Source organism: Athalia rosae, chromosome 5 (assembly GCF_917208135.1).
Source record: "Athalia rosae chromosome 5, iyAthRosa1.1, whole genome shotgun sequence".
Lineage (NCBI taxonomy): Eukaryota > Metazoa > Arthropoda > Insecta > Hymenoptera > Athaliidae > Athalia > Athalia rosae.
Window position 1 is genome coordinate 8,513,465 of NC_064030.1, and position 12,927 is coordinate 8,526,391.

The following is a 12,927-nucleotide window of genomic DNA, read 5'->3' on the forward strand; positions in this document are numbered from 1 at the left end:
ACCACCTAGCGTGGAATTTACTATAGAAATTCTCGTCCACTACCACAGTATCAACGCCTCGTCGGTATCTGTGTCGAACAGGTTTTTTTTTCTCTCTCTCTCTCTCCCTCTCTCTCTCTTTCTCGTTTTGTTTTTTTCTTCCTTCACTTACAAGCGAGGCACGCTTGATTACGACAGAGTGTACGACAATTATCGACATTGCTCGGTGTTGATACCTGAGCTTCAAGGTTTTATGTGGAAGATATACAATATGTGTGTATAGGATGTACAAGCCAGTAATTGACCGATACGTGTACGCGGAGAGATAAGCCGATGAGATATTGATAAAACTTGCGGCGACTAGGAGCGAGCGAAGACAATGGTGGGTACGACGCAGTGTATCGTGTACACGATAAATTAATAAAGTCGATGTCGATTGTACACGGCGTGTTGCGAAATTCGAATCATTCGTCGAATATGATTACGGAATTCTCGACGTGAAAAAAAAAAAAAAAAACAAAAGCGTTTTCATTTTGTATAAAAAAAAAAACTGAACTATCGTCATAATTCTTTCATCGAGTACAGGTATAATGCAGGAGCAATGCTGAATCGCACCTCGTCTATAATTAAGTTCAAAAATACCTTACGTAACGAGAATTCGAAGAGGAGTAAAAGAGCGAAGAGAGTGGATGGCCTGATTCACTTTCGTCGGACGTTGCGCGTACGAGTGGCATAAATCAGGGGATATATATTTCTCTTTCTCGTTTAAACCCGCCACGATGCACTTCACATGCACGACTCGCGTTCAACGGCAGCAGGCAGACATTAGAAACGCGACAGTTAAATAACAACACGACGACTACGACGAGCGCGACGACGACCTGTGGAGCGTCAAGAAACACGTTATAACGTTACACCACGAAGCGACTGCGTAGCGCGATTCTATCGTTGAGCATATATGCACGTGGTGTCCTAGACACAGTAACCGTAACACCGTAACCGTTCCCTTCCTGTCCCTTTTCTTGGCCGCCCTCTTACTTCACCCCTCGGAGGCGGCGAGGCCGTGGCTAAATTTTCTCCGCAAAGTGGACGGAAAACGACTCTCGGTTTCCCTCGCGTACGGAAAACGGAGAGCGCAACTATCCCGCCTGCGTGATAACGTGTTTCGAAGCAGCGTGTCTAGAAGAACCGAAATAAACTGACCCAAAAATTTGAATGTAAAACGCTCCCAGCCCCGGAAATTCCAGTGCGTCGCACGTCCGAAGGGTAACGAAAATTTTATGAGAAACGATTGATTTTTTTTTTATTTTTTCTATCTCTCTTCCGAATTCCTGTTTCTTTGTTCAATTTCACTCACTGTTTTCACCTGCAACTGCGGAGCAGTAGACGCGCTCCGTATCTAGAGCGTTACGAATCGTTGCTGGGAATTTAGTGAACGTAACAGAGCGAACGCTGAACTTGCACTGCGATGCAGCTAGTACAAGAGATTAGAGCGTGTCTTAGGTTGGCCTCTTTGGAGCTTCGGAGCTCCGGGTATCCCGAACGCAACTTGACGGTTGCTGCCTGCCAACCGCACCAGCAGCAGTAACTCCACTACTCTCACTCACAAGCCACCCGCAGTAAACTGTTTCTCGCTTATAGCCAAAGAGGAGGACTCGTTTCGGTTGACTCGTGTGCGTGTGTATATGATATGCGTGTACGGTACACGGTGTATAAACCGAGAGGATGACCCCAGGGCCGTGAGTACGGCAGTTTGATGAGCCCCGTAAATATTTACGTTCGTCAAATCACACCTCGGGTTTTCTTGTCACGCGACAAACGCGGCGCTCGGATTCGGCCAAGTTTTTCGCCCTACGCCAGACCGATCGGCGGAATCTCGTAATCGGAATTCGAATTTTTGCTCGACGTATTCGGACGAAACGATCCGATCTCCACGGCCGATACGTTCGCACGACCGACTCGTCGATTGGAAAAGATAAGACGATTCGCGAAAAAAATAATTAATTATTCCAAGAGTCGATAGCCTTCGGAAATTTGACAAAAAATTGCGAAGATCTTTGTTAAGGATCGCGGATCGATCCGATAATTTCAACCGGAAGATGATACTCTCTTTTCCGTGTACTTCGAAAAGGCTGAGAAATTCGAAGGAACAAAATACGGGGCCCCGAAATCCGCTGTACTTTTATGCCTGCATAGGAATTGGGGGGCCCGAACCGCCCGACGAATACCGTTGTGTCGGCCGCCTGCTGTATATAGCTTCGAATACGTGTAACACCTATACGTATACACATGTATGAAATAGTTAGCCAGGGCCGATTCCAGCTGACGAAGCATGACCGTTGATTTGACTGTGGTGTATCACAACGTACGTATACGTATACGGGGACGAAGTTATAAGTGGTTGTGTAAAATACATTTACATACACGGACACCGGCGTTGTGCGGTATCGTTACGTGACACACCGGCTGCAACGGAGGGCTCAAAATTTTTCTACGCGACGCTCGTCACGCGACCATCGCACACGTTTATCGTTTCCGTACGTACGCGAGCTTAATGACCTAATATCACAATCGAACGATTAACAATAAAACCCTAACGGCGACCGACGCTGCAACAGTTTCTACGTACGCCGAACTCCGACTCGGACAACGCAGATAATCGTCACCGTATATTATTTGTTTAATTCGAGGCAATTTAAAACAGTTTATCCTGTACACCACTCCCACCAGAGACCCGTTGACCGTGACTGTAATATACGCGAATTTCGAAATTCTGAATCATTCGACATTTTTCCGCTAGGTAAAGTAACGCCGATACAGCTTGGCCCGCGTAACAGGGCCGTGGATTACGGTAACGAGGAGAAAAATAATAATAATAATAATAATTCGATACGAAGAGGCCAAAAATTATGAACCCTGCACGCGTGCGAAGATACATTTTATCGGATACTTTCAATTTTTCGTTCTCTATCGATGTTTTTTTTTTTCTTGTTTCTCCTACATTTTTTCAAAGGTCAACTTCATGTCGCACGTTCGAACAATTAGAACCGACGTTACGCACGTAGACGTGCGCATATAATCCAAGTTTCTGTATGGATCGAGGAGCGAGCGGTCAGTGCGACGGTCAATTGGCGTTTGAATTTAAAAATAGAATATGGAGGCGCGCTTCGTCGGTCGTTAGCGTACGAGAAGAAAAGAAAAGGAGGGAGAAATCGAACGACTCGTTACAATCACCGTGACACACTAACGGCGGAATGATATTTCCTTATCACCCGTACAGCGCGTAACTTCGGAAGGCGTAACAATTGCGAAGGTCCCGCTCGATCGCGCTGCTTCCGTAAAAACTGATATCCCCGGTTTACCTAACGGAAAAAATTGACTCGACGTTAACACCGGCTATTTTATACCACTCCGCATAATGGTCATAGAGACCAGACAGTCGGGGCGACAATACTTTGATGAGTCACATATTCCAGCGGTCCACACATTCCAACGTGATGTCATATACCTCTATAGCTTCGCGAGTGAAACCGCGCTAAAGGTTCATTGAAATTGCAGCCACCGGTAACTTTTTTTTTTTTTTTTCTCTTTTTTCTCTTTTTTCTTTTTTCTTTTATTTTATACCCGCGATTTCCTGCGCGTTGTTACAGACCGCGAGTCGCGATCGTCTGCGATACATCTAACGGATATGGAGAGGGGGGAAATGAGGAGAAAAAAAGGGAACTCGAAACTAGCGAACTTTTTTCTTTTTTTTTTTCTATAGATTCGGAAAGCGAATGCGAACATCTCTGAGTAATATCGTTGGAATTTTATCGAATTGAGACACTTCGATTTCTTCGGTTTTTGGTTTTTGTTATCCCAATGGATGCAGGTGTGCGCGTATAACGTCACGCTGCGCGCATAATCGTTGAAATTTTTTTCTAATCGGTTAATTATTTCCAACGGTTGGAAGACCTTTTTTCCAGATACCGCGATAAGCGGGTACATGCGTTATTTTGATATTTGCAGATTTATCGTGAGCGAGGAATAATTTTCAATATTCCCAAGATAAGAGCTACCACGGAGGATTCAGATTCCCGGAACAGAGTTGGGCCCGGGCCTTGCCCTGTGCGATAAGACTAGAAAAACGATTCTTTCTCTCCTCCTTCGCCTCGGTTGATACACTTTTTTTTTTTTTCTTGCCTTATAACACAGAGTTTGCTTACGGACCAGGGAATAACACCCCACTTTGCTGTACCTACTACCGTTGAAAAATCAGAACCAGATACGAAAAACTAGGAGACACGTGTACGTACGTGCGATCGTCTATAGGCTAAGCAGAGAGACCGGGAGCCAGAAGCACCGCTCACTTGTATACTCAGCTTACCGCGCGTCGTCGTCCCCCTCGTAAGGAGAGAAAAGAAAAAGTAATCGAAAAACAAAAAAACAGAAAAAAAAATAAAAAATGGAAAAACCAGTTCCGAAAATATTCTATCAAAAAAAGGCCCAAGTCGTGAATAGAAGGCACTCACCTGTTCTAGGAGCGACTGCGGTATCGTGTTTCTATATACTGGTACGTTAGTCGTTCGATAAACACAAAGGAGAAGTATAGATCGTGGAAAAGAGTAGTGACGAGGTACGAGGCGGTTTCGATATCACTTCGAAATTAAATTTTTTCGAACATTATTACAAGTCGGGGAGCACGAGAGATCGCATAAAAACCGATGGCTGAGGTATAAAGTTGAAAACTTGACGTCACAAAGTAGACCCAAGGGACGAGAGAGAACCGGACTAGTCCGAGTCTGAGGGACCACTGGATCGCTTCCAAAGTACCTTTGAACGGTCAAAGAAGACCCGGGAGAACTGAAGGGCCGAGGTAAAGGCGAAAACAACAAACAAGGAAAAATCGGAGGAATAATTTCTTTTCGGGAATATCGTCGCGACAATTACCGCTGAAAAATGGTCTTCGAGTTTCAACGCGTGGTTTTAACGATAACCGAAATTACACCAGCCCGTACACGGCGACACCGTGTAATTGCGGAAGGTGATATAAATTTGATATAATTAAGGGAAATATCGCCGATAACCGTACGCCATTAGAAGGACCGACGTTCCAGCTCTCGCGAGCTATTGCACTAGGTTATTTAGCTTATGGCTCTCACGGCGACGGCGACGGCAACGGCGACGCGCTCGCTGAAAACCGGATGTCATGATACGGCTTATGTTACTGACGTACAACATTAACATTCAATTCACGAGGATCTGGGTAGCCGAACGCGAAGCCTCGCTATACCCCGTCCACACGTACGGTGTACATATATTTCTCAAATGCGAACCCAAAGTTTTCTCACATATACGCTGGATGAAAACTCAACATCACATGGTAGATCAATCGCGGCTTTCCACATCGTTCGAGGACGCTGATTTTCTCTTCCGAGGCTGAGTACGCCGCTTTTCGTCGAAAGAAGAAAAAAAAAAAAAAAAAACAACCAACAAAAAACAAAACCGATGTACGGTTCGAAGTCGCCGATTTCATTTTCACGTCAGAGATAATTTATCTTGAGATAATTTATTCGAAGGGAAATTGAATGCGTGTAGGTATTCTTATATTCCGTCAGATCGTAAGCAACGTCGATTATTATTCAGTTAAGTGAGTCGTTATCTTATCGGAATGCTTTTCTTTTCTTTATTCTTTTTATTCTCTTTCGTTACCGAGGGTTGGAAATGGCCCACGTTATACTACCACGACGATAATAGAAACTCCGTATAGTACCGACGTCGTCGGCGACAACGACTGTGTAACGCGCGGGCGGAGGCGGGGGACGGGGATAGGGGGTAGGGGGTAGGGGGTTAAACGGAGGGTAACAATCTGAAAATATTTCCATCTGTCAAAGCCAGATAGCCAAAGGTTCCACGGATAGATAACCGATCCTTCATGCACCGTAAGTTGACATTTCCAAGTTTTGCAGGTATACGAAGTCCCGAAAATAAACGGGGAAGAAAAACAGGCTTTCTATGCACAAGCACTTGAACGACAATGCGTCATACGTACGACAATTGTGCCGGCAACTAAAAATATATAAGAATGCGACGAAAGATTTCGTAAGCTTTCGTTGTCAGGGGCTGATTAATAAATTGTTGCATCAATTCGACAAATTGTCGAACAAATATTGTACGCCGGGTCGTGGTATCATATCATACGATATCATTAGAAGTGTAGCAGAAAAAAGTAAGAGGACCCAAGAAACTCTTTTAATTCGTCGTTCGCCAGCGAGCAGGCTGTTATAATTTACGGGATTAATTGCTTCTGTTAATGTCACTTGTTGTAGTTTTTGTGTAACTTCAGTTACGGCTTAAAAGAGTGTCTCACATATATATATCAAGTGAGTAAGAAAGTTGAGAGTGGAGGAAGCGAAGAAACAAAAAAAAGAAAACACGGAGAAAAAAGACCGTACGACATTTCACTTGTTAATTATTATTTCAATTCATGCGTATATGAAATATAATGTCAGATATGATTCACGAAGACATTTTTGATCATACTGAATTCTTTTATAAAAATGACTGCAGCTGTTACCGCGTGCAGCTTGTTCATCTGCTCGTGAATTTATAACGACAGTACATTAAATGCGAGAAAAATAATTATATGTATAGGTAGGTGTAAAATGTGATACGAATATTTTTTAAGATAGACATAATGTAGCGCGTACAAATTATCCCATGTCATACACGTGTTTAAAATAACATAAATAATAATAATAATAAGAATAATTTTACAGTATATCGAAAAGAAACTAACGATAAATGAAATTCACACAGAAGCATAAATCAATTAATGGACGATATTATATTATAAATATGTATATCTGTGTATATCATCGTTTTTGTAATAAAAAGGGACGGACAAAAGCCGCAAAATAAATTCAGACAATACATACATAACAGCATAATATTTATTAGCAATTCAATAATATTATATTATTTATAATAATGCACTATATAATCGCTTATAAACATTACAGTCAAAATTGTTATCGCACTATTAAGATATAATATATTATACGGTCTTGTATCTTTGCGCGTGTAAATTTTCATTATAATATTTTCACACGCTCGATTCGCATGATCATTTCTTTAGTAATATTATATCGGGCGATTAATGTAACTGTAAAGCGTCAACAAAATCAACAATAAAATTAAAATAATAACGAAATAATAGGTGATATGCAAACGGAACAAATTTCAAATGAAACGAAATTAAAATTAAAATACATACGCAAACTAAGCTGCAAATACACTTATCAACGAATCATTTCCTCGACTCAATTGCTCTCCAAACAGCAAGGCTATTTTCCCTCCAAAATAATATCAGTTAGCGTGTTAAAACGACATCAAATAACCATACAAACTACACGTTAGTTGTACCTCAAGTTTATACCAATAAAACGATTCAGATTCCAATCTCATGAGGTAATTTCCAGTCTAGAATCTCACAATCGGGCAAAATCTGGCCGATTAATTAATCGCGTACATCGCGGATGCACTGCAATATTTTTCAAATAAAAACCAAGCGCCAAATTTGCGAGAGAAAAATTAATTACAAAAGTTATGGCTGAAACCAAGGTGGTGTGTAATTTCGATAATTATTTTTTTTTCTCGTAATTAAAACGCCACTTTGAGAAAATATAATTCATGCAAATTTATGTTTGAATGCTATTGGTATTCGTTATTTTCCAGTTCTACGCGATATTTTTGTAGTTGGATTCTATTTGGATAAAGTATATAAGAAATATTCTTGTTTTTAGATATTTATGGCATCGTGTCAAAAATTAAATTAAAAGTATGCCTCGCTTCATCTCTGTATCGCTGCACATTCCCGAGTAATACTTATAATTTCAATAATCAAAGAATAAGATTATCATATACATTCATGTATATATATATTTATTCGTATATTATATACGTATATAGATGTGTAAATTTATATTCATAATAGTAATAATTTCAATATATGTATATTCAATCGAGTATATTTGTATAGACAAAGATATACGTGTACGAGTTAATTTTCTTTTTTTTTTTTTTTTCAATCCAGTATTACATTCAGGTATATTCCCACCATATTATACGTATACTCCAGAGACCGACTGTAATATGTATGACTATCGATTGTCACGGAAGACAAACTCGAATCAAAAATTAAATATCGTACGCCAATAACACGTTTACACTAATAACAATTACTACGGCTAATAAAATTGCATTTAACACTCTGGGAGATTACCTGAACATTGTAAACCATCAATTAATTACGATCGTTATTATCATTACGATTAGCATTATTATTATTACTATTATTATTGTTGCTGATATTTTTATTATTATTCCCGTGTAAACATTCGGTCAGCTGAATTCACATATATATGTATATGTATATACAAAATGGATAAAATCACGATTATATGTTTACTTCTGTGTACATATATTATTTACTCCGCAACTAATAAAAAATATGTACTGCGACACGCGATCTCAACGGGTATAAGTATACACTCATTTTTGTCTTTCCCTTTTTTTTTTTCTTTCTTTCAATTTTTTTCCACATCGGTTCTTTCATCGTGATTATTCTGCACGCGCAGCCTACAGTTTAACGGCTAAGTATCGCGGTGGGAAGAAGATAGAATGATGATTCAATTAGTGTAGATGAGAATGTCGATAAAATTTGAGCCGATATCGTGTCTGAGACGAAAGATTTGTGGACTTATTAGCAGATTATTCTGTACGTAAAGTGTGTGATATGTCGTGATAGGTATACCTAATAATTGGCAAGTCATTTTTGAGTAAAAAAAAAAACACCGCAATAATACGTGCGATTAACTTGTACGTTTGTGTTAAGATAAAACGGTTGATGTGTTTCAGATATTTCTTTTTCTAATCTAATTGTAAATGCTTCGGTCTAAGACCTAAGCCTAAATTTATCTATAAGTAAATTAATCTGATCTAAAACAAATAGTTCCGGCGTGTCAAGCAAAAACTTGTAAACCATATCCACGCCATTTAATCTAGATATAGTATCTATATGTATGAGAAAATACGAGTAAAAATTTCAGAAAAGCATACAACCATCTGTAAGAACTATTATGTGCGCTCGCAGATCGATCGATAAGGGTCAAATGATACAAAAAAAAATCAAACAAAAAAAAAATCAAAGATATACAACCCCGGCAATGTATATGTGATGGAATGAGAAGATTTTTTTCTGCCGTTTCATTGACACGACAACTCGATATCGACGGGGTTTTTTTTTTTTTGTTCTGTATTCGACGAGGAGAATTGTTATCAGTATATTTTTTTTTCACAATAATTATGTGAACGGCGGACACAGGCAGCTCAGGGCAACTGAAATACACGGAGAACAGGGCGAAAAGCGTCATGCGGTGCAGCCAAGCGTTTGTTGCTGTTTACCTGCAAACGGGACGTCGCCGAAGAATTCCTCAACGTTGTCCGTGGAGACGCTCTTGTCCGATAGGGATACACTGGACAGGGAGCCGCTCGATGCGTCCAGTGAACCACCCGGGGGAAACTGCAGAAGATCCTCCTCCGTCTCAGTCTCCATGTCCCGCGAACGACGCTTGTAAACCTAGGACCGACGATAAACGGGGATTTGTTTTAAAAAAAATATCCTCAGCTGAAATTTATTTCGTACCGAGAAATAAAGTCAGATGAAAACGAGGTGGTACGGGAACGTTATTCGATCGTTGTCCACTGATTTTGGACGGTCGAAAATTCGATCGCCTTAAATGATATAATCGCGTCATCGTCGCCGCGGTGAATCAGCGCCAGTGACTCTTTTTGCATATATATATGAAATCTACCTACTCGCGCTATTTTTAGAGGCAAAGATCTGGCGTTCTTTTACTTTTTCCTTCCTTATTTTCTTTATGTACAGACTTTTACTTTTACCTGGGGTTACAAGACCGACGATTCTGACCACCTAAGCGATGTATAGCCACGCAGATCTTCCACCCACAAATTTTATTCCAAGAAACGTACGTACGAGTCGAGGGACTCTTGGGGTATAATTTATGTCGTAATATATTGTAAAATTCGCCGAGCACGACACGAGATCCTTCGCTCGAAATTGTATTATATTCCTGAACATCTTTCCGCGATCCGGTACTTTTTCAAAGCATGATAGTTAACCCACTGAATGTGAATTATGTATGCATTGTTACAATTACCATTGAAAATAGGTTGCGTAGAATTGAGATAATATTCGGAACCATTGAATGGGAACAACAAGTGAACATTACGGGTTGTCATTATCATCACTGACGCAAAACGACCCCAGTAAACAATTGTGTAAGACCTCTTTTTTTGTTATTTTGTTCCAACAATCCGAATTTCTGAAATGCGTTTTATAATCGGTTCCGCCCAGAGGGATTCGATTGTCGGGTGGTCGATCTATTGTGAAAATGCAGAGATAACTACGTTAATCTACGGTATGGAAAACTGTTTTAAAATCAATATATGGATACGTATACGATTATATCCATACGTCGATCCTATAACGTAATGGAAAGCGAACGCGCTTCATTACTCAAAGGATGTCAACTACGTTTCTCGAATAGAAGTCTGGATGATTTCACCTGACGATGGAATGGCGACTACTTTTTCTATTCCTATTCTAACCATCCCAGCGTGAACACCACGACACCGGACGTCACTAATTGTAAGAATCTCTGAACTTTACTTCACCTGATAGTGGTAACTAAATTTCACCCCCCATTGCATCGGATATCGAGAGTACTATGATTTAACGGAAAGGGTTAACAAAGAAGATCCTTGACTGGTGATTCATAATTAAGAAACTGATAAAATCTTTCTTAGATAGGTAAAAAAGAGACGGAAAAGAAAATTTGGTCGCGAATCTAATTGAGATTATACAGAATAGTGAGTTACCGAATGAAAGACGTTGTAACGAAACGAAAATGTAAGATAACGACGAAGACGAAGGCTTGAAGTACAAGTAAAGGCCCGAATTTAATTTACCCTAAAAATTATATTTCACAGCTAACGAGAGATGTAATGGAAAATCGGCCGCAACGAAGGAAGCAACGAGAATGCTAACCAGTCGTAGTGGTAGTGATGGTATTGGTAGTGGTAAATGCGGCGGCAGCAAGCTGCGTACCTACACCCAATGAAATTCACGGGAGGTAACAAGGCGGTAACTCTAAGCGTCCGTGAAGCCCGCTAATACAAAAATTACCTTTGAAGATCCGAATACCGTTAACAGGGGCGAGAATACAGTCACCGGTTATAAAGTCGCGTTGATGGAAATCAAAACAGCTCGAAATAAAAAAAATAAAATCAAAAAAAACAAAAAAAAAAAAGTAAACATTAAAAAAGAGAAAAAATCTTCCCCCAACACGACCTTCCTCGTGAAACTCTGCGAATGTTTTTTAACATCGTTTACACAGCGCATCGTTTTATATGTATGTATAAACACATTGCGACATGTAGGGGATATATTATATTACAATCGCACTTGAATGAACGGCGATCATCGTCATCGTGGTACGTACATACGTCGTATAATATATCAAAGTTGATATTTAAATTTTCATCGACTCAATAGTTCGCTGAACAGAGCAACAATATACCGATCCTTACAACCTTTCATCGAAGTTGATACAGATGTAGACGTTTTACCCACACCAAAGGTAACACGGGGGTTGCTAAAGAGAGGGAGGTTAAAAGGGGGAGGGCGGGGGGGTGGTGGAAATCCACCCTGGCAATATTTCCTGAAGCGTAGGTAGGTATCAGGCGAAACGGCAGCGGCACCAGCAACAGCAGCAGCAGCAGTAGCGGCAGCAACTGGTGAGAGAAGGAGGATCGCGGGTGCATATATGGAAAGGAAGGGGATCGGTAGGGGCGGGGGGTTACGACGACGTTGGCAAAGATGAGACAGCTGGCTGCCGCCGTTATGGATATCCACTCGAGGAGATGGAAGTGAGCAGACCGAGTCTCACAGCAGAGCGATCACAGGTATATCGCGCAAAAGACAGCGCGTGGGCGAACGGGCGGCACGAGTTGGTTCCTCTGCAGGCGGGTTCTATACCTTCCTCCCATCCGCTGCTATGTACGATACTCTCCTTGGAAATCGCATCACAGATCAAACAGGGCTTGTATATTAAATGTAACCCGTCGGTGGATTTTGCCGCTATCCTCTTCCTACCCTTCCAACCTCTCGTCACCTACTTCCTCCCCTACCCCCCTCCCTAAACCCCCTCAACCTCTATTTTACCTCTATCCGCTACAACTACTTCGACAAATTTCTACATGCATCTTATGTACGTATATGACGGAGAGCCGAATCAAGGGAATAGTGGTTATACTCGTTCGGCATTCGCTAACGCAAATTTAATCAAAACTATCGGAAAGAACGTCAACGGTTTCGCGGATCCGTCATTACTTTGAAAACGAGTGAAACACGTCGCGAATCGTAGACGACTCTGTTCGAGCATATGACCTCACGAACAGACTCGCTCCGCCCTTCGATACGTGCTGATATTATACTCTACGACGACGTATACACGGTATGTAAAACCTTGTCATCCTACGTCAAACTTCGTTACCCCCGATTTCCGAACCGTTGACGCGGAATGTTCAACTTGTGTACACACGTTGCTAAACGTGTATTACACAACGAGGACAAACTGAAAGGGTCAAAACAAGGAGATCTTACATTAATAATAATAACGATCCTGAATGGAGGCACACGAGGACTCTGTAACGATTACGTTCTGAGAATTTCCCAACTCCCGGTAGGTGGATGAATGGGTATATTAGCAAATAATTACGGATGTGACGTAGCTCGACGAAGAACTTCTATCGGATTAGTTTGTTCTATGCAGGAAACGTCTTTTGTTGGATAATATACCGTAACAATGATTCAGGAATTTTAAG

The 12,927-nt window shown here is 40.9% G+C and overlaps 1 protein-coding gene across 5 annotated transcripts in view; it reads right to left on the reverse strand.

Annotated features, from left to right (window-relative positions):
* The window catches only part of LOC105690191 (ankyrin repeat and SAM domain-containing protein 1A-like), a 40,589-nt gene that overhangs the window by 10,266 nt on the left and 17,396 nt on the right, over positions 1-12,927 (reverse strand). For all 5 annotated transcript variants that reach the window (XM_025747166.2, XM_012407797.3, XM_012407796.3 and 2 more), the window contains one exon: positions 9,424-9,598. In XM_025747166.2, coding sequence (XP_025602951.2) covers positions 9,424-9,598 — 175 coding nt within the window. The remainder of the gene's footprint in view (positions 1-9,423; positions 9,599-12,927) is intronic.